Below are 18,158 nucleotides of genomic sequence, written 5' to 3' on the forward strand. Positions count from 1 at the left end.
ATGAACCGGCACATGGACATGAAGCATAAGTTGCAGTGGGAAGCTCAGTGTGCTACAATGCAGCCTAGCCGGCCGGGCCAACCACCGTCTGCCATATCTTGTGCATCCGCGGCCTCTTCATCCTCTGTGACTGGGGGGACAGCAGTCACACATGTTTTGGGGCGCAGACCTGCCACCTCTTTACCCGCAACAGCCAGCGTGATTGGCAGGTCATCATTTTCTTTGGAGGTGGTAACACCAGCTGGTGTTGAGCGCTGTCCAACATCGATAGCACCACCTTTGGATCAAGGCAACCTAACATGTCCGCCTGCATCTTCCTCACAGACCGGCAGTTTGCCGGGGACACCCTTATCAACCCCGTCTAAGCACAATAGCCAGCCCTCGGTCCCTCAGATGTGGACAAGTAAAAGACCATTTCCTCCTAGCCATGAGAAAGCTAAGAGGTTGAATTTCACCATCTGCAAGCTCTTGGCTACAGAAATGCTGCCTTTCCGCCTGGTGGACACAGAGGATTTTCGAGACCTTATGTCCGTCGCAGTGCCCCAGTACCAGATGCCCAGTCGGCACTACTTCTCAAAGAAAGGTGTGCCTGCGCTCCACCAGCATGTCGCACACAACATCACCGCTTCTTTGAGAAACTCTGTGTGTGACAGGGTGCATTTCACCACAGACACTTGGACGAGTAGGCATGGACAGGGGCGTTACATGTCGCTGACTGGGCACTGGGTAACTATGGTGACAGCAGGACAAGGGGCTGCTGTCCAAGTCTTGCCGTCCCCACGAGTTGTGCGTCAATCCTCTTTATGTCAAAGTTCCTCCACTGCTTCTGCCTCCTCAACCTCCTCTCGGTCTTCCACCTGCACCCAAAGCCTGTCTGGTCATGCCACAAGCTTTCTAACTGCGCAGAAGGGATCCTTCACACCTCCTTACTATGCTGGCAGTAGGGCTCAACGTCATCAGGCGGTTTTTACTTTGAAATGTCTGGGAAATGTGAGTCACACAGCTGAGGAGTTGTGGTCAGCTCTGGAGAACCAATTTCATGAATGGTTGTCTCCACTGGACCTGAAACCAGGGAAGGCCGTGTGCGACAATGCTGCAAACCTGGGTGCGGCCCTTCGCCGGGGCAATGTCACACACGTGCCTTGTATGGCTCACGTGTTGAACCTGGTTGTCCAGCAATTTTTAGCCCACTATCCCAGACTAGATGGCCTTCTGCAGAGGGCACGTTCGCTGTGTGCTCACTTCCGCCGTTCGCATCCCGCAGCTCAGCGACTTACATCTCTACAGAAGTCGTTGGGCCTGCCACTTCACCGGCTAAAATGCGATGTGCCTACCCGGTGGAATTCAACTCTGCACATGTTGCAGCAACTGTGGCAGCACCGACAAGCCCTGGTGCAATATGTTCTGACGTATAGCCTGGGCCAACGAGATCCAGAGGTGGGGCAAATCACGGTGGAGTAGTGGTCTCAGATCAGGGACCTATGCACCCTTCTGCACAGTTTTGAAATGGCGACGAAGATGTTTAGTGCTGACGATGCCATTATCAGCATGACTATTCCGGTGATTTACATGCTGGAGCACATGTTAAACAGAATTCGGAGTCAGGTGGTGGCACAAGAGGAGGTGGAGGAAGTAGAGGAGGAGTAGTTGTATGCGGAAGGGCTAACATCTGCAAGGTCCAGACGGTCGGCAGCACCAAGGCGGCAGGCATGTGAGGGTGGGGGAGATGGTTTTACCAGGGTGCATGGTAGCAGCCAAACTAGTGAGGAAGGTGCAGGAGCCCAGGAAGAAGTGGAGGACGAACTGATGGAAGACTCATCAGATGAGGGAGACCTTGATCACATTTCTGTTGTGCGAGGTTGGGGGAGAGGACAGAGGAAGGAAGCATGATTGTTACCTCGCCACCAACACAACAGGAACTTGGTGCTCCTGGATGCGCAACACACAAGAGTGCCTTCTTGCTGCACTACCTGCAACATGACCCTCGAATTGTGAGAATTAGAAATAATCCTGACTACTGGGTTGCCACACTGTTAGATCCCCGGTACAAAAGTAAATTTGCCGAAATTATTCCTGCCATAGAAAGGGATGCACGCATGCAGGAGTATCAGCAGAGACTGTTGCAGAATCTTACATGTGCTTTTCCACAAAATACCAGTGGTGCACGTAGTGAATCTCACAGTTCCAACTTGCCAACTGTGGGACCGTCAAGTGTTCAGCACTCAAACCGTAACAGAACCACAGTATCTGCTGGTAACATCAATTTTGCGGAATCATTTCACCACTTTTTTAGCCCATCCTTTGCAAGGCCACAGGAGACAAGAAGTCTGACACATAGTCAACGCCTAGAGACGATGGTACAGGAGTATCTCCAAGTAAACATTGAAGCCATGACTGTGTCACTGGACCCTTGCTCTTTTTGGGCTTCCAATCTGGATAAATGGCCGGAGCTAGCCACTTACGCCTTGGAGATCTTGTCATGCCCCGCAGCCAGCGTTCTGTCTGAACGTGTGTTCAGCGCTGCTGGTGGTGTGCTGACAGATAAGCGCACGCGGCTCTCCACTGATAATGTAGACAGACTCACGTTCATAAAGATGAACAAATCATGGATCCGAAACGACTTTTCTACCCCTGTGTCATCCTGGGGAGAGTAAAAGCTTGATGATTGGTTAAAATCACCCTACCAACCGTTTTAAGCTTTCAAATTACTAATCATGTTTATCTGTATCTTGGCTGGAAAATAATTTGGGCTTTGTAGCAGTGTGCAGCACTGATTCTATTAGGCCATCTATAATAAGCTCCACCAGATTTAAAATTACTAATCATGTTTATCTGTATCTTGGCTGGAAAATAATTTGGGCTTTGTAGTAGTGTGCAGCACTGATCCTATTAGGCCATCTATACTAAGCTCCACCAGATTTAAAATTAATAATAATTTTTAGCTGCATCTAGCCCGGAAAATAATTTTGGGGCTCCGAGATGCTCAAGACACATAAGTGCCTTCTTGCTGCACTACCTGCAACATGACCCTCATATTGTCAGAATTCGAAGTAATCATGACTACTGGGTTGCCACACTCTTAGATCCCCCAAACTTTTCGATCAACCTTTTCATTTCAATAAAGACCAAAAAAATGGTTATTTTTGAAATTATAAGCATTAGCAGGTTATTAGAAACTGAAATCAAACAGTTTTCAACTCAAAACTTTATTCTAGGTGATGTTACATTTTCACATAGGACCCCTTGTTCGAAAGGAGCTTCTGAACTCTCTCGTCCATTGAATTTGTCAGGTTTTGGATTGTTTCTGCTTCAATTGTTTTGCATGAGGACAGAATACCCTCCCAGAGGTGTTGCTTAGATTTGAACTGCCTCCTGCCATCATAGACACTCCTTTTGATGATGCTCCAGAGGTTCTGAATGGGGTAGAGGTCAGGGGAGCATGGGGGTCACACCATAAGTTTGTCCCCTTTTATGCCCATATCAGCCAGAGATGCAGATGTTTTATGTGCAGCATGAGATGGTGCATTATCATGCAAAAAAATGATCTTGCTGTGAAATACACGGTTCTTCTTCTTGAGCCATGGCAGGAAGTGCTGTTTGAGAAAATCCACATACATTATGGAGTTCATCTTTAGCGCCTTCAGGGATCCTAAAGGGGCCGACAATCTCTCTCCCCATGATTCCAGCCCAAAACATTACTCCACCTCCTCCTTGTTGGCGCTGTAGCCGTGTTTGCGTGGGGTGTCCATCAACCAGCCATCCTCCACTCCATCCATCTGGACCATCGAGCGCTGCACGGCACTCATCCGTGAACAAAACAGTTTTGAAATCAGTCTTCATGTAATGTTTAGCCCACTGGAGCCGTTTCTGCTTGTGTGAAGTGGATAGAGGAGGTCGACAGGATGGCGTATGCACAGCTGCAAACCTCTGAAGGACCCTGCATCTTGTTGTTCGGGGGACGTTGGAGGCACCAGCAGCTTCAAAAACTTGTCTGCTGCTATGACAAGGCTTTTTTGCCGCTACTCTTTTAACCTGACGTAATTGCCTGTAGGAAAGAGTCCTCAATTTGCCCTTATCAGCACGCACACGTGTGTACTGTGAATCAGCTACATACTTCTTGATTGCCAAGACACTTCATCCTGATCATCGCACAATGTTGATTGTAGTCATGCCTTGACCTAAACACTCCACAATTTGTTGCTTCTCAGCAGACGACACATCCTTTTTCTTTCCCATTTTGGCAGAAAATGTAGGCTGCTTAATAATGTGAGACAGCCTTCTTAAGTAGTCTTGCCTTTCATTGGACACACCTGCCAAACTAATTAGCACAGGTGTCTGCAATTGCTTACAGTGATATAAAGAGCACTGACACACATCACCATCAATGAGTTTAACTGACAAACAAACAAATTCTTCCCTTATCACTCCTAAACACTTTTTGCATAATAATTTGGAACACAGTGTACATGTGCTTTTCCACAAAACACCAGTGGTTCACGTAGTGAATCTTACAGTTCTAACTTGCCAACCGTGGTCTGTATGGAGTTGTTCAATAAAGGGCCCAAAATTAAGATAACATAGATGGGAGAGGTCTCTATGAATAGGAATTCCTAAGTATTTGATACCCTGTGAGGGCCAGGCAAAGGGAAAGTTGAACTGGATGGAATCCTATATGGATTTGGGGAGGGAGACATCGAGGGCCTCAGACTTCGCTGCATTGATTTTAAAATTTGACCATGTAACAAAGTGATCTATTTCAGCCATAACAGCATGGATGGATATATGTGATTGAGTGATATATACTAGGACATCATCAGCAAATAGAGAGCACTTGTACTCGGTGCCTCCCACCTCAATCCACCTAATATTGGGGTTATGGCGAATTGATGAGAGCAGGTGCTCCGTCACTAGGATGTATAAGAGAGGGGACAGAGGACATCCCTGCCTTGTCCCATTGGTGATTGTGAAAGGTGATGAAAATGTTCTGATGCACCCCCTGGGCCTCGGGACACCCGGAGCCGGACCCTTTTTGGTGGATGCTGGTGGTTGTAGTCTCCGTGGCGGCGACCCGGTTCCGTGGCTCAGGGTGGTCAAACCAGTGGCGGAACTATTTATGTGGTTTTGATGTTTAAATGTCAGACTACGCCACCCGTGGATTGCGGTCAGAGTGAACCGCCGCTGCAGGGCAGACCGCTGAGGCTGGTGTTGTGGGTGCAGCAGAGCGTAGCATAACTCCCCACGGGAGGAGTATAGCCTCAGGGCAGTGTATGCGGAGGATGGGGGTGATGGTGCAGGGCAGCAGCAGTAATGACACGGAGTCAGTGATGCAGTCCAGGGCCTTTACTCACAGTTCTTATTATCCAGACCACGTCTGCAGGTAACGGCTGCCCACGTCGTACTGTGCTCACCAGGTGAGGGGCTCAGACAACTCCCAAATAACTTTGGAGCGCTTCACAGGACCCCCTTTGTGTGTCCTTTGTCTGGCCTTTCTTACCAACCCTTCTGTCCGGCTGCCTCGGGCCTCCTCTTGGTAAACTTGGCGCCAGTTTCCCTGACCCTATGTGGTGCCTTCCTAGCGGGTGTAGCGAGGGGCTGCGTCACATAAAATGTCAGAGCCTCCGGTTTCTAGCTGAGGGTCGTTTCCTGCCTCCACTAGTTTCGGGGACCGGTCTCCCCCTTTGGCCTGACCCCTTCACGCAGGTGGATTCGGGCGTGCGGTGGCGACTCGCCCGTCCGCACCCCTGGGATCCCTTCGTTCCTCGTTCCTGGAGCCTTCTCCGCTCCTCTTCCTTCCTTCTCCCTCTTCCAGGCCTGGGCCTCTGTTACTAGGCCCGCCTCTGGAGCAGAGCTCATGCAGAGCCCCTGCTCCCTGCCACTTCTGCTCAGACTTCTCTGCACTGAACTAAGATGGTGCCCACCTTTTATACTCCCTTCTCAATGCACCCAGGAACTGCTTCCTCCCTGCTCCTGCACTACAGGGTTCCCCTTCCTCAGTGTTCCCTCCCCCCACTCCAGCCAGGGACAGGGACTGTCGTGCCCATCTCAGAGGCATATTGGTCGCCCTGCCCCACGGCAATGTGGTGTAATGCATGCAGGTGTCGGGTCCTGATCCACACTCCATCCTTACCTGAGATTGAGATATCACACCTCTGGGTGAGGTGCAATACCTCTGTAGCAACCGAGCCCTCAGGGTGCTACAGTTCCATTTATCTTCAGCCTAGGTGACGTATTGTGATACAGGGCCGTGATTTTGGCTATAAAAGGGTCCCCTAGACCCCTACCCCAAGCTTTTTAAGAGAATCATATATGGCGTGCCAGGAGACTCTATGGAATGCTTTCTCAGCATCCAACGAGAGTATCTAATTACAAATTTTTAACTGCATCTAGCCCAGGAAATACTTTGTGCCTAGTAGCAGTGTCTGCTAGTCAGCGGATTATCCCGGCTGTTAAGCAAGCTACACCACCTGTAGTTTGGACACTTAATTTTTTCAAAGGAAATGCTTCGGGACCACGGGATACTCAGTGAAGAGCATCAGGAGGCACCCCAAGGCATAGGGGCTGGGACTCGCAGTAGGATGCCTTGCGGTGGACAGCCGAGCTCGATCCTTATAAAAGCTTTTTAACTGCAGCAGCTTTAGTGGACGCTACTGGAGCTGGAATTACGCGGCTGCTGGCATGAGACTTGCCCTCCAATAGATCCTTGTAAATGGATTTAAAGTGTATTCATTCAAATTAGAGAGACAATTTAAATTAAAAAGCTTAGAGCTGCCTCCACCACAGGGGGGCTCGCTCGACCCACCAGCGGACAGGCACCAGTATTGGGAGAGGGGGGCTGGCCGTCAGGGTTCACCGCGGCTCTGGCACAAACCCGGCGACACGGAGGTGGCACGGGCAGGAGCGGACTGAACGTTTCGGCTTCTCACTTTTTGGATTTTAGAAGGGCATGACATGCCTATATTTGTGTCTCCCCCTCCTTTTACTCCTCCACCTCTTTTCTTTTCGCATGACTATATGTACTTGTCACTTTTCCATGTGTTAGTTGTGTCTTCTGAGCAGTTTGTCAGCTTTTGGACACCTTTGAAGGTGTTTTCTATGTGTTTCTATGTGTTTTTGTTTGCCTGCCATTGGTTTTAACGGTGTTCGAAGGTGTTCGACGAACAGTTCGACGAACAGTTCGGCGAACACACGGGTGTTCGACGAACCGAACCGAACTCGAACACTACGGGGGTGGCTCAACACTACTCCTGAACTACAGTCATGAGAATAACCCTCTAAATAGGATTCTTAGACCTGATGATGCTAGTGTACTCACTGCAAAAATCCATATCAGGATGGTTGTTTAATCCTTTTTTATTGATATTAAAGTAAACATTTTATGGACTTCTAAAATGCTAATTTTAATATCAGGATTACGCAGCCATTCTGACATGGATTTTCACAGTAAGTACATCAGCTGATGTAGAAAACGCACATTTCTTTTGCCCTACATATGGTGCATAACCTTTTATAAATATGCCACAAACTTATAGAGATATTTTACGCTTACGATTTAGCCTATTCCCATTACTAATATGTTGACCCCCCCCATTTTTCATTTATTTTTTTATTCTTATTATTGAATCAATCCCCAGCAAGATAATGAGGTTGATTACTTGGAATGCTGTGAATACAGGAGATATATGTAAATGTGGTTCTCTCCCTTGTTTTTCAGGTGAACTTCGCTGGGGCATTGATGAAACCGCCGCACAGTTTGAAAAGGTCCTTTACTTATACAAGAGCGGCGTATATCTGTCAAACGTTACATATGTACCTAGAGCTGGTAAGTATTTACTCGTTTCATTGTCCGCCGAGTGAAAGCTGTCGTCAGCGCGTCGTTACGTCCGCCCCAGCGAAATAATCCACACATTCCATTGTAGAGAGTTTATATAGTAAAGGCAGACAGGATGGAAGTATCCAGGTTATTAGGGGCGCGTTAGTGGTAATTCAGTTTAATTGAAAGATAATGAGAAAAAATAAGGATGGTGAAAAAAATAAAATAAAATAAACTATAATTAAAAAAATATAATGTATATAGAATTTACTAACTTAAAAGAATAGGTCCACATGAATTTTAGATCTTTTGTAAATGTCACTTTCATTTTTAGAATTAATAGTACATGTGAAAATATACAAACACACAAAATGACCAATGTCCCGATTTGGGAGGGGTAAAAAATGACAACTCACCAATGGAATATTAGAAACAAGCATATAATGTGAGAAGTCTAAAACTTAAAGGGGTTGTCCGGCCTTGGGGTACAAGTCTGCAGTCACTCTGTGTGACTGCAGGCTTTTGAATCCTCAGATCGCGTGTACTAAGCGTTGTGAGGATTCACCGGAGCGATTTTCATACATGTGGTCACATGCCGACTAGACGTGCGTGACCTCACTCTATGCATTGAGTGAGACCAGACATGTCTAGTCGGAATGTCGCTGGAAATATGCAAGTCGCTCCGGAGAATCCTCACAGTGCTCAGTGTACGCGATGTGAGGATTCACAAGTCCGCAGTCACATACTGTAGAGTGACTGCAGACTTGTATCCCAAGGTCGGACAACCCCTGTAACTTTAACTAATGTTTTTAATAGGCCATATACATAGACAAACATGCATTTTTTTTTTAAATACTACCAATATAAAGTCATTTTATACATGTTTGTCTATGAGTATGGCCTTATAAAAACACTAGTAAAAGTTAAGTTTTTACTTAAAGACTTCTCACTTTATTTGCTTGTTTCTAAGATATGTAAAAATGTAAAAATAAAAAACTTTGTGATATCTTATCAGAAAAAAATGTTTTTTTTCTCCTTCATTTTTAACATTCTCAATTACCGAATAAAATCTGTTTTCAATGAAGACAGATTTTTACATTACTGAGATAGGAGATGGCAGCCTTCGTAAAGTGTACCCGTTGTTTTAATTTTTATTTCATAAATCAATAGTACACTTGAAAATATGCAATGCTGTAATGTATCTGCTTCTTTCGCCTCTTGGATTGATCTTTCACTCTTAATTCATTGGCAAAATCTGTATTCAATGAAGACAGATTTTCCTCTTACTGAGATAGGAGATGACAGTTGGTGCTTTTAAAATTCTATGGAGAGGGAGGAGCTAGAGGCCGACACTGACATTCTGCTGCAAGTTCTCCTGAAATGACAGTTATACTTAATAATCTTTTTTATAATAATCTTTTTATTCATATAGCGCCAACATATTCCACAGCGCTTTACAATTTACAGACATTATCGGCACTGTCCCCATTGGGACTCACAATCTACACCTCTCTGTAGAACTTTATGAGCACCAACTGTTATCTCCTTCTCAGTAATAGGAACGTCTCTATTCACTGAAGACAGATTTTATGCTTGAATTGACAATTTTGAGAATGAATGATCAGTCCGGGAGGAGAAAGAAGCGGATTTCTCTGATAAGACATAAGTTTCTTATTTTCATGTCTACTATTGATTTATGGGAAAAAAAAAAATAACATAAAATGATGGTTACTCTTTAAGGTTCTCATTTGAGGATGCTAGTATTATACATTACATATGACAGTGGGATGGGCTGTTGTAGAATTTTTATTGGGGTCAAGTTTATCAATATTACCCAATATTTGTGATCAGAGGAAATGAAACCGCTTGTACTTCGGAGAACACGTGGCTTTTAAAGGCTGATTTATCCTCCCTCTAGCGTTTTCTTGGAGGTTGGAGAAAAAAAAGCTAGCAGTATAACATATGGAGCAGTTGCCCTTCACGCGTCACCCCTCTGTTTTCGATAGGAAAAAAGTGATTTCTTTGAACAACACCAAGTGCGAAAAGTGATATTAACAATTACTCTGAAAATCCAGTGAAACAGCATGCGAAGCCCAGCGTTCACATAAAACAAGGTTTAACAAGGTGAACCCTGATCGGGTTACAAAAAAAATCTAGGTCTTAAGCTTTAAAAATGTTTGAGTTGTAAAACATTTATAGCACTTTAAATTCTAATGTACTCCGAACGTTGTTTCAGCAGCAGCCCTGGCGCACTGTACAGAGACTTATAGGCTGCTTCTCTGTCGAACCGCCCATCCATCTACCAAGGGGAGATTTAGGAGCCTATTGTTAGTTTTTCCTTTGTAATAAAGACATTGATGTGCCAAACACAATATGATAGGTTTTATATCTGGGACGCAGGAATGTTTTATTCTATCTTATTTGCTAAATTAAATTTTTGCTTTACCAATGTGAAATCTTTATAATATTTATGCGTCTGCAAAGGAACTGTGTGATTTATGGCAGATACAATGAGTAGGAGCTTAAAGGAGTTGTCCACTTTATCCTTATTTTTTATAAAATGAATTGGGGACAAGACGTTATGGCTCTTTGTAATATATATTCACGACCTTGCGATTTTTCTGTTTTTGCTTTTTCGTTTTTCTTGCTCCCCCTTCTTCCCAGAGCCGTCACTTTTTTATTTTTCCGTCAATATGGCCATGTTGAGGGCTTGTTATTTTGCAATTTTGAATGACATCATTTATTGTACCATATAGTGTACTGGAAAACGGGGAAAAAAAATCCAAATGTGGTGAAATTGCAAAAAAAAGTGCAATTCCACCATTGTTTTTTTTTTTTTTACCATGTTGACTAAATGGTAAAACTGACCTGCCATTGTGATTCGCCAGGTTATTACGAATTTGTAGATACCAAACATGTATAGGCTCTTTTTTATTTAAGTGGTGAAAAAAAATCCAAAGTGTGTAAGAAAATAAAATGGCGCCAGAATCTGAGACCCGTAGAGTCTCCATTTTTCGGGATCTGGGGCTGGCTGATGGCTTATTTTTTGCTCGCCGAGCTGATGTTTTTATTGATACTATTTTGGGGGTAGATACGATGTTTTTATCACCTTATTGCATTTTATTACAATATTGCGGCGACCAAAAAAATGTAAATCTGGAGTTTCTATTTATTTTCTCGTTATGCCGTTTACAGATCAAATTAATTTACTTTATATTTTGATAGATCGGGTGTTTCTGAGTGCAGTGATAACAAACGTGTATTTTTTTATAGTTTTATTTTGAATGGGGCAACAGGGGGGTGATTTCAACATTCATTTTTTTATTTTTTTAATACATTTTTTTTTTACTTGCTTCAATAGTCTCCATAGGAGACTTGAAGCTGTGATCATCCGATCGCTTGTGCTATACATATAGATCAGAAATCATCATCTCCTATGGACGCCGGTCACGAGCCGTCATGACAAACCATCGGCGCTCTGCTATCACATGACAGGGGCGCCAATGGGCAGGTATTATGACGGGCTTCAGGCGTGCTTGAGTTAAATGACGCTGTCACTGATTGACAGTGATATTTAACATGTTAGAGGCACATGACAGCTGATCAAATCAGTTGTCATGTGTCGGGAAAAATGTGGGCTCCAGGGGGGTAGATGACCTTGAATGTACCTATATGTCCAAGGTCGAAAAGGAATTGGTATTACAGGTTCTCCTCCGTAGTGAAATGCCACCTTCATGTTAGCTCTCCTCTTCTCAAAATGGCAGTTGATGGAGGAGCATGTGAACAAACCTGTCCAATAGCCTTCTGCAATTGGAAACTTCTGCACATACGAAAGCAGGCTTTTCAATTGAAGGAGACTGATGGACAGGTCTTGATCACATGATCCATCATATTCATTAACAGTCATTTTGAGAACATGAGTTCTGAGCAGTCTGCGAGGAAGTAGGAGGAGGAGAAGAAGGAGCAGAAAGAACAGGAGGAGGAGGAGAACCTGTAAGAATCATATATTAGTAAATGCCCCCCAAAAAAAAATCATGAGCCCAAAACTTTTGGTAAAATAAAGGTAAAGTGGGCAAAAAAAGTGTTCATAGGCTAATATAATCCCTAGGAAGTGGTAAAGTTCAGCCCCTTCTTCTGAAACGAGGCAGTAATGAAGGGGCTGCATACAAAGCCATATCTGTGTAAATAGTGTTGATATTTTTCAGTCTTTCATAGTGCAATAAAGCTATTATCTATCAAACGAACCCACTCTCCAATTGGGGTGAAGTGACTCTGCTGATCCCGTCCCCGTCTACACAGCAAAGCTTAAAGTGAGCTGCAGAAAACAGGAATTTGCAACCTTCTGTGTGTGCACCAGTATTCAGCATACATACATTCTTCATAGATAGTCACCAAAAATATTTTATTCTATACCAGTTTTATCAAAACATGGCTATTTTATGATGATTTTATGATGATTCTTTTTAAAGTAGGTCTACAGGTTTACCCCTTATGGAAGGCTCAGTATATGTACAATCATTACCCAATGAACTTTCAGTTTTATTATCATTCCTTCATTTCTCTAATGGATGTCACCCTTTCTTGTGCTGATCACAATCGCCATCTTAAAGGGGTTCTATGAGATTAGAAAACTGACTATTTACTTTCAGAACCAGCGCCACCATGGTCCATAGACTGTGTGGGACATTGTAGTCCAGCTTTATTCACTTAAATGGACAAGAGTGATGAATCTTTTAGAAGAAAGCAGCAAAGTTACTTTAATGTACTACAACCCCTATGAGTATCACGAAGATAATGCTGAAAAGCACCGGAGATATTTCTGAGCTGTACATTATGGAAAGTTGGAACAGTCGTGGGAATATGCTAAGAGATAAACCCCGATATAGCAATATCTTCTTACACCATCTGATAGGAGATAAATCCTTGTTATGACAAGAACAGTTCACGGACTCTCGTTGGTTCATAAAAAGTCAAGTACAGTGTGAACTGTTATTAAATGGCGTGCAATATGGTCTTGAAGGTCAATGACCTGGAGGACTAGAAAATAAGCTTTTGGGCAAACTTCCAGTTGGTAGCTAAAATTGGTAGTAAAATCCGGTCAGGTTTGCTGGGGCTGAAATAACTGGTCATTAAGAGTGATTAAAATCAGATTGACGGTAATTCCAGCTATTTAAAACAATGAAAATATGGTCACAAGGCATTTTTGGTTTAGAGACAAATCCTCATTAGAGTAAATTCTATATTTGAACGAAAGAAAACAAAGGTTGAGTAAAAGTACAGGTCTGTGGCAGAAGTTTTGAGAAGCACATATACAGTTATATGAAAAAGTTTGGGCACCCCTATTAATCTTAAGCTTAATGTTTTAGAAAAATTGGTGTTTTTGCAACAGCTATTTCAGTTTGATATATGTAATAAGTGTTGGACACAGTAATGTTTCTGCCTTGAAATGAGGTTTATTGTACTAACAGAAAATGTGCAATCTGCATTCAAACAAAATTTGACAGGTGCATAAGTATGGGCACCTCACCAGAAAAGTGACATTAATATTTAGTAGATCCTCCTTTTGCAAAAATAACAGCCTCTAGTCGCTTCCTGTAGCTTTTAATGAGTTCCTGGATCCTGGATGAAGGTATTTTTGACCATTCCTCTTTACAAAACAATTCCAGTTCAGTTAAGTTTGATGGTCGCCGAGCATGGACAGCGCCCTTCAAATGATCACACAGATGTTCAATGATATTCAGGTCTGGGGACTGGGATGGCCATTCCAGAACATTGTAATTGTTCCTCTGCATGAATGCCTGAGTAAATTTGGAGCGGTGTTTTGGATCATTGTCTTGCTGAAAGATCCATCCCCTGCGTAACTTCAACTTTGTCACTGATTCTTGAACATTATTGTCAAGAATTTGCTAATACTGAGTGGAATCCATGCGTCCCTCAACTTGAACAAGATTCCCGGTGCCGGCATTGGCCACACAGCCCCAAAGCATGATGGAACCTCCACCAAATTTTACTGTGGGTAGCAAGTGTTTTTCTTGGAATGCTGTGTTTTTTTGCCGCCATGCATAACGCCTTTTTGTATGACCAAACAACTCAATCTTGGTTTCATCAGTCCACAGGACCTTCTTCCAAAAAGAAATTGGCTTCTCCAAATGTGCTTTTGCATACCTCAGCCGACTCTGTTTGTGGCGTGCTTGCAGAAACGGCTCCTTTCGCATCACTCTCCCATACAGCTTCTCGTTGTGCAAAGTGCATTGTATAGTTGACCGATGCACAGTGACACCATCTGCAGCAAGTTGACGCTGCAGCTCTCTGGAGGTGGTCTGAGGATTGTCCTTGACTGATCTCACCATTCTTCTTCTCTGCCTTTCTGATGTTTTTCTTGGCCTGCCACTTCTGGCCTTAACAAGAACTGTCCCTGTGTTCTTTCATTTCCTTACTATGTTCCTCACAGTGGAAACTGACAGGTTAAATCGCTGAGACAGCTTTTTGTATCCTTCCCCTGAACAACTATCTTGAATAATCTTTGTTTTCAGATCATTTGACAGTTGTTTTGAGGAGCCCATGATGCCACGCTTCAGAGGAGATTCAAACAGGAGAACAACTTGTTAGGGCCACTTTATGTAGCTTTTCTCATGATTGCATACACCTGGCTATGAAGTTCAAAGCTCAATGAGGTTACAAAACCAAAAAAAAGGCTTTAGTAAGTCAGTAAAAAGTAGGTAGGAGTATTTAAAACAAGAAAATGGTAAGGGTGCCCATACTTATGCACCTGTCAAATTTTGTTTGAATGCAGATTGCACATTTTCTGTTAGTACAATAAACCTCATTTCAAGGCAGAAACATTACTGTGTCCAACAGTTATTACATATATCAAACTGAAATAGCTGTTGCAAAAACACCAATTTTTATAAAACATTAAGCTTAAGATTAATAGGGGTGCCCAAACTTTTTCATATAACTGTATAAGATTTAAGGGGTTAATGTACTCACTTTTAGACCCTGTGTGTTAAACGGTGCATGGAAAGATATTATTTCAATATATGTTTCTTAAAGGGAATGTGTCATCAGAAAATTACCAATCGTTTGAATCAGGTTTTTGTATGCCATGTATTTTTTAAATATTGTTGCCAATGATTTTTTGTAATAGCGCGATTTTTCACACTGACAACTCATCCTTCCTGACCTTTACAGAAGAGTTTTCAGTGGACTCCTTATTAGTGTTGAGCCACCCCCGTAGTGTTCGAGTTCGGTTCGGTTCGTCGAACACCCGTGTGTTCGCCGAACTGTTCGTCGAACTGTTCGTCGAACACCTTCGAACACCGTTAAAACCAATGGCAGGCAAACAAAAACACATAGAAACACATAGAAAACACCTTCAAAGGTGTCCAAAAGCTGACAAACTGCTCAGAAGACACAACTAACACATGGAAAAGTGACAAGTACATATAGTCATGCGAAAAGAAAAGAGGTGGAGGAGTAAAAGGAGGGGGAGACACAGATATAGGCATGTCATGCCCTTCTAAAATCCAAAAAGTCAGAAGCCGACACGTTCAGTCCGCTCCTGCCCGTGCCACCTCCGCGTCGCCGGGTTTGTGCCAGAGCCGCGGTGAACCCTGACGGCCAGCCCCCCTCTCCCAATACTGGTGCCTGTCCGCTGGTGGGTCGAGCGAGCCCCCCTGTGGTGGAGGCAGCTCTAAGCTTTTTAATTTAAATTGTCTCTCTAATTTGAATGAATACACTTTAAATCCATTTACAAGGATCTATTGGAGGGCAAGTCTCATGCCAGCAGCCGCGTAATTCCAGCTCCAGTAGCGTCCACTAAAGCTGCTGCAGTTAAAAAGCTTTTATAAGGATCGAGCTCAGCTGTCCACCGCAAGGCATCCTACTGCCAGTCCCAGCCCCTATGCCTTGGGGTGCCTCCTGATGCTCTTCACTGAGTATCCCGTGGTCCCGAAGCATTTCCTTTGAAAAAATTAAGTGTCCAAAATACAGGCGGTGTAGCTTGCTTAACAGCCGGGATAATCCGCTGAATAGCAGACACTGCTACTAGGCACAAAGTATTTCCTGGGCTAGATGCAGTTAAAAATTTGTAATTAGATACTCTCGTTGGATGCTGAGAAAGCATTCCATAGAGTCTCCTGGCACGCCATATATGATTCTCTTAAAAAGCTTGGGGTAGGGGTCTAGGGGACCCTTTTATAGCCAAAATCACGGCCCTGTATCGCAATACGTCACCTAGGCTGAAGATAAATGGAACTGTAGCACCCTGAGGGCTCGGTTGCTACAGAGGTATTGCACCTCACCCAGAGGTGTGATATCTCACTCTCAGGTAAGGATGGAGTGTGGATCAGGACCCGACACCTGCATGCATTACGCCACGGAGACTACAACCACCAGCATCCACCAAAAAGTGTCCGGCTCCGGGTGTCCCAAGGCCCAGGGGGCGCGTCAGAACATTTTCATCACCTTTCACAATCACCAATGGGACAAGGCAGGGATGTTCTCTGTCCCCTCTCTTATACATCCTAGTGACGGAGCACCTGCTCTCATCAATTCGCCATAACCCCAATATTAGGTGGATTGAGGTGGGAGGCACCGAGTACAAGTGCTCTCTATTTGCTGATGATGTCCTAGTATATATCACTCAATCACATATATCCATCCATGCTGTTATGGCTGAAATAGATCACTTTGTTACATGGTCAAATTTTAAAATCAATGCAGCGAAGTCTGAGGCCCTCGATGTCTCCCTCCCCAAATCCATATAGGATTACATCCAGTCCAACTTTCCCTTTGCCTGGCCCTCACAGGGTATCAAATACTTAGGAATTCCTATTCATAGAGACCTCTCCCATCTATGTTATCTTAATTTTGGGCCCTTTATTGAACAACTCCATACAGACCACGGTTGGCAAGTTAGAACTGTAAGATTCACTACGTGAACCACTGGTGTTTTGTGGAAAAGCACATGTACACTGTGTTCCAAATTATTATGCAAAAAGGGTTTAGGAGTGATAAGGGAAGAATTTGTTTGTTTGTCAGTTAAACTCATTGATGGTGATGTGTGTCAGGGCTCTTTAAATCACTGTAAGCAATTGCAGACACCTGTGCTAATTAGTTTGGCAGGTGTGTCCAATGAAAGGCAAGACTACTTAAGAAGGCTGTCTCACATTATTAAGCAGCCTACATTTTCTGCCAAAATGGGAAAGAAAAAGGATGTGTCGGCTGCTGAGAAGCAACAAATTGTGGAGTGTTTAGGTCAAGGCATGACTACAATCAACATTGTGCGATGATCAGGATGAAGTGTCTTGGCAATCAAGAAGTATGTAGCTGATTCACAGTACACACGTGTGCGTGCTGATAAGGGCAAATTGAGGACTCTTTCCTACAGGTAATTACGTCAGGTTGAAAGAGCAGCGGCAAAAAAGCCTTGTCATAGCAGCAGACAAGTTTTTGAAGCTGCTGGTGCCTCCAACGTCCCCCGAACAACAAGATGCAGGGTCCTTCAGAGGTTTGCAGCTGTGCATACGCCATCCTGTCGACCTCCTCTATCCACTTCACACAAGCAGAAACGGCTCCAGTGGGCCAAACATTACATGAAGACTGATTTCAAAACTGTTTTGTTCACGGATGAGTGCCGTGCAGCACTCGATGGTCCAGATGGATGGAGTGGAGGATGGCTGGTTGATGGACACCCCACGCAAACACGGCTACAGCGCCAACAAGGAGGAGGTGGAGTAATGTTTTGGGCTGGAATCATGGGGAGAGAGATTGTCGGCCCCTTTAGGATCCCTGAAGGCGCTAAAGATGAACTCCATAATGTATGTGGATTTTCTCAAACAGCACTTCCTGCCATGGTTCAAGAAGAAGAACCGTGTATTTCACAGCAAGATCATTTTTTTGCATGATAATGCACCATCTCATGCTGCACATAAAACATCTGCATCTCTGGCTGATATGGGCATAAGAGGGGATAAACTTATGGTGTGACCCCCATGCTCCCCTGACCTCTACCCCATTCAGAACCTTTGGAGCATCATTAAAAGGAGTGTCTATGATGGCGGGAGGCAGTTCACATCTAAGCAACAGCTCTGGGAGGGTATTCTGTCCTCATGCAAAGCAATTGAAGCAGAAACCATCCAAAACCTGACAAATTCAATGGACGAGAGAGTTCAGAAGCTCCTTTCGAACAAGGGGTCCTATGTGAAAATGTAACATCACCTAGAATAATGTTTTGAGTTGAAAACTGTTTGATTTCAGTTTCTAACAACCTGCTAATGCTTATAATTTCAAAAATGACCATTTTTTTGGTCTTTATTAAAATGAAAAGGTTGATCGAAAAGTTTGG

At 43.9% G+C, this 18,158-nt stretch overlaps 1 protein-coding gene across 1 annotated transcript in view; it reads left to right on the forward strand.

The window, feature by feature from the left end:
• The window catches only part of PKDCC (protein kinase domain containing, cytoplasmic), a 127,403-nt gene that overhangs the window by 68,661 nt on the left and 40,584 nt on the right, over nucleotides 1-18,158 (forward strand). The window contains exon 5 of the mRNA XM_073673309.1: nucleotides 7,712-7,819. Within this exon, the coding sequence (XP_073529410.1) occupies nucleotides 7,712-7,819 (108 nt within the window). The remainder of the gene's footprint in view (nucleotides 1-7,711; nucleotides 7,820-18,158) is intronic.

This window comes from Phyllobates terribilis, unplaced genomic scaffold (assembly GCF_046119375.1).
Source record: "Phyllobates terribilis strain yellow unplaced genomic scaffold, ASM4611937v1 Scaffold_3__8_contigs__length_932513732, whole genome shotgun sequence".
Taxonomy (NCBI): domain Eukaryota; kingdom Metazoa; phylum Chordata; class Amphibia; order Anura; family Dendrobatidae; genus Phyllobates; species Phyllobates terribilis.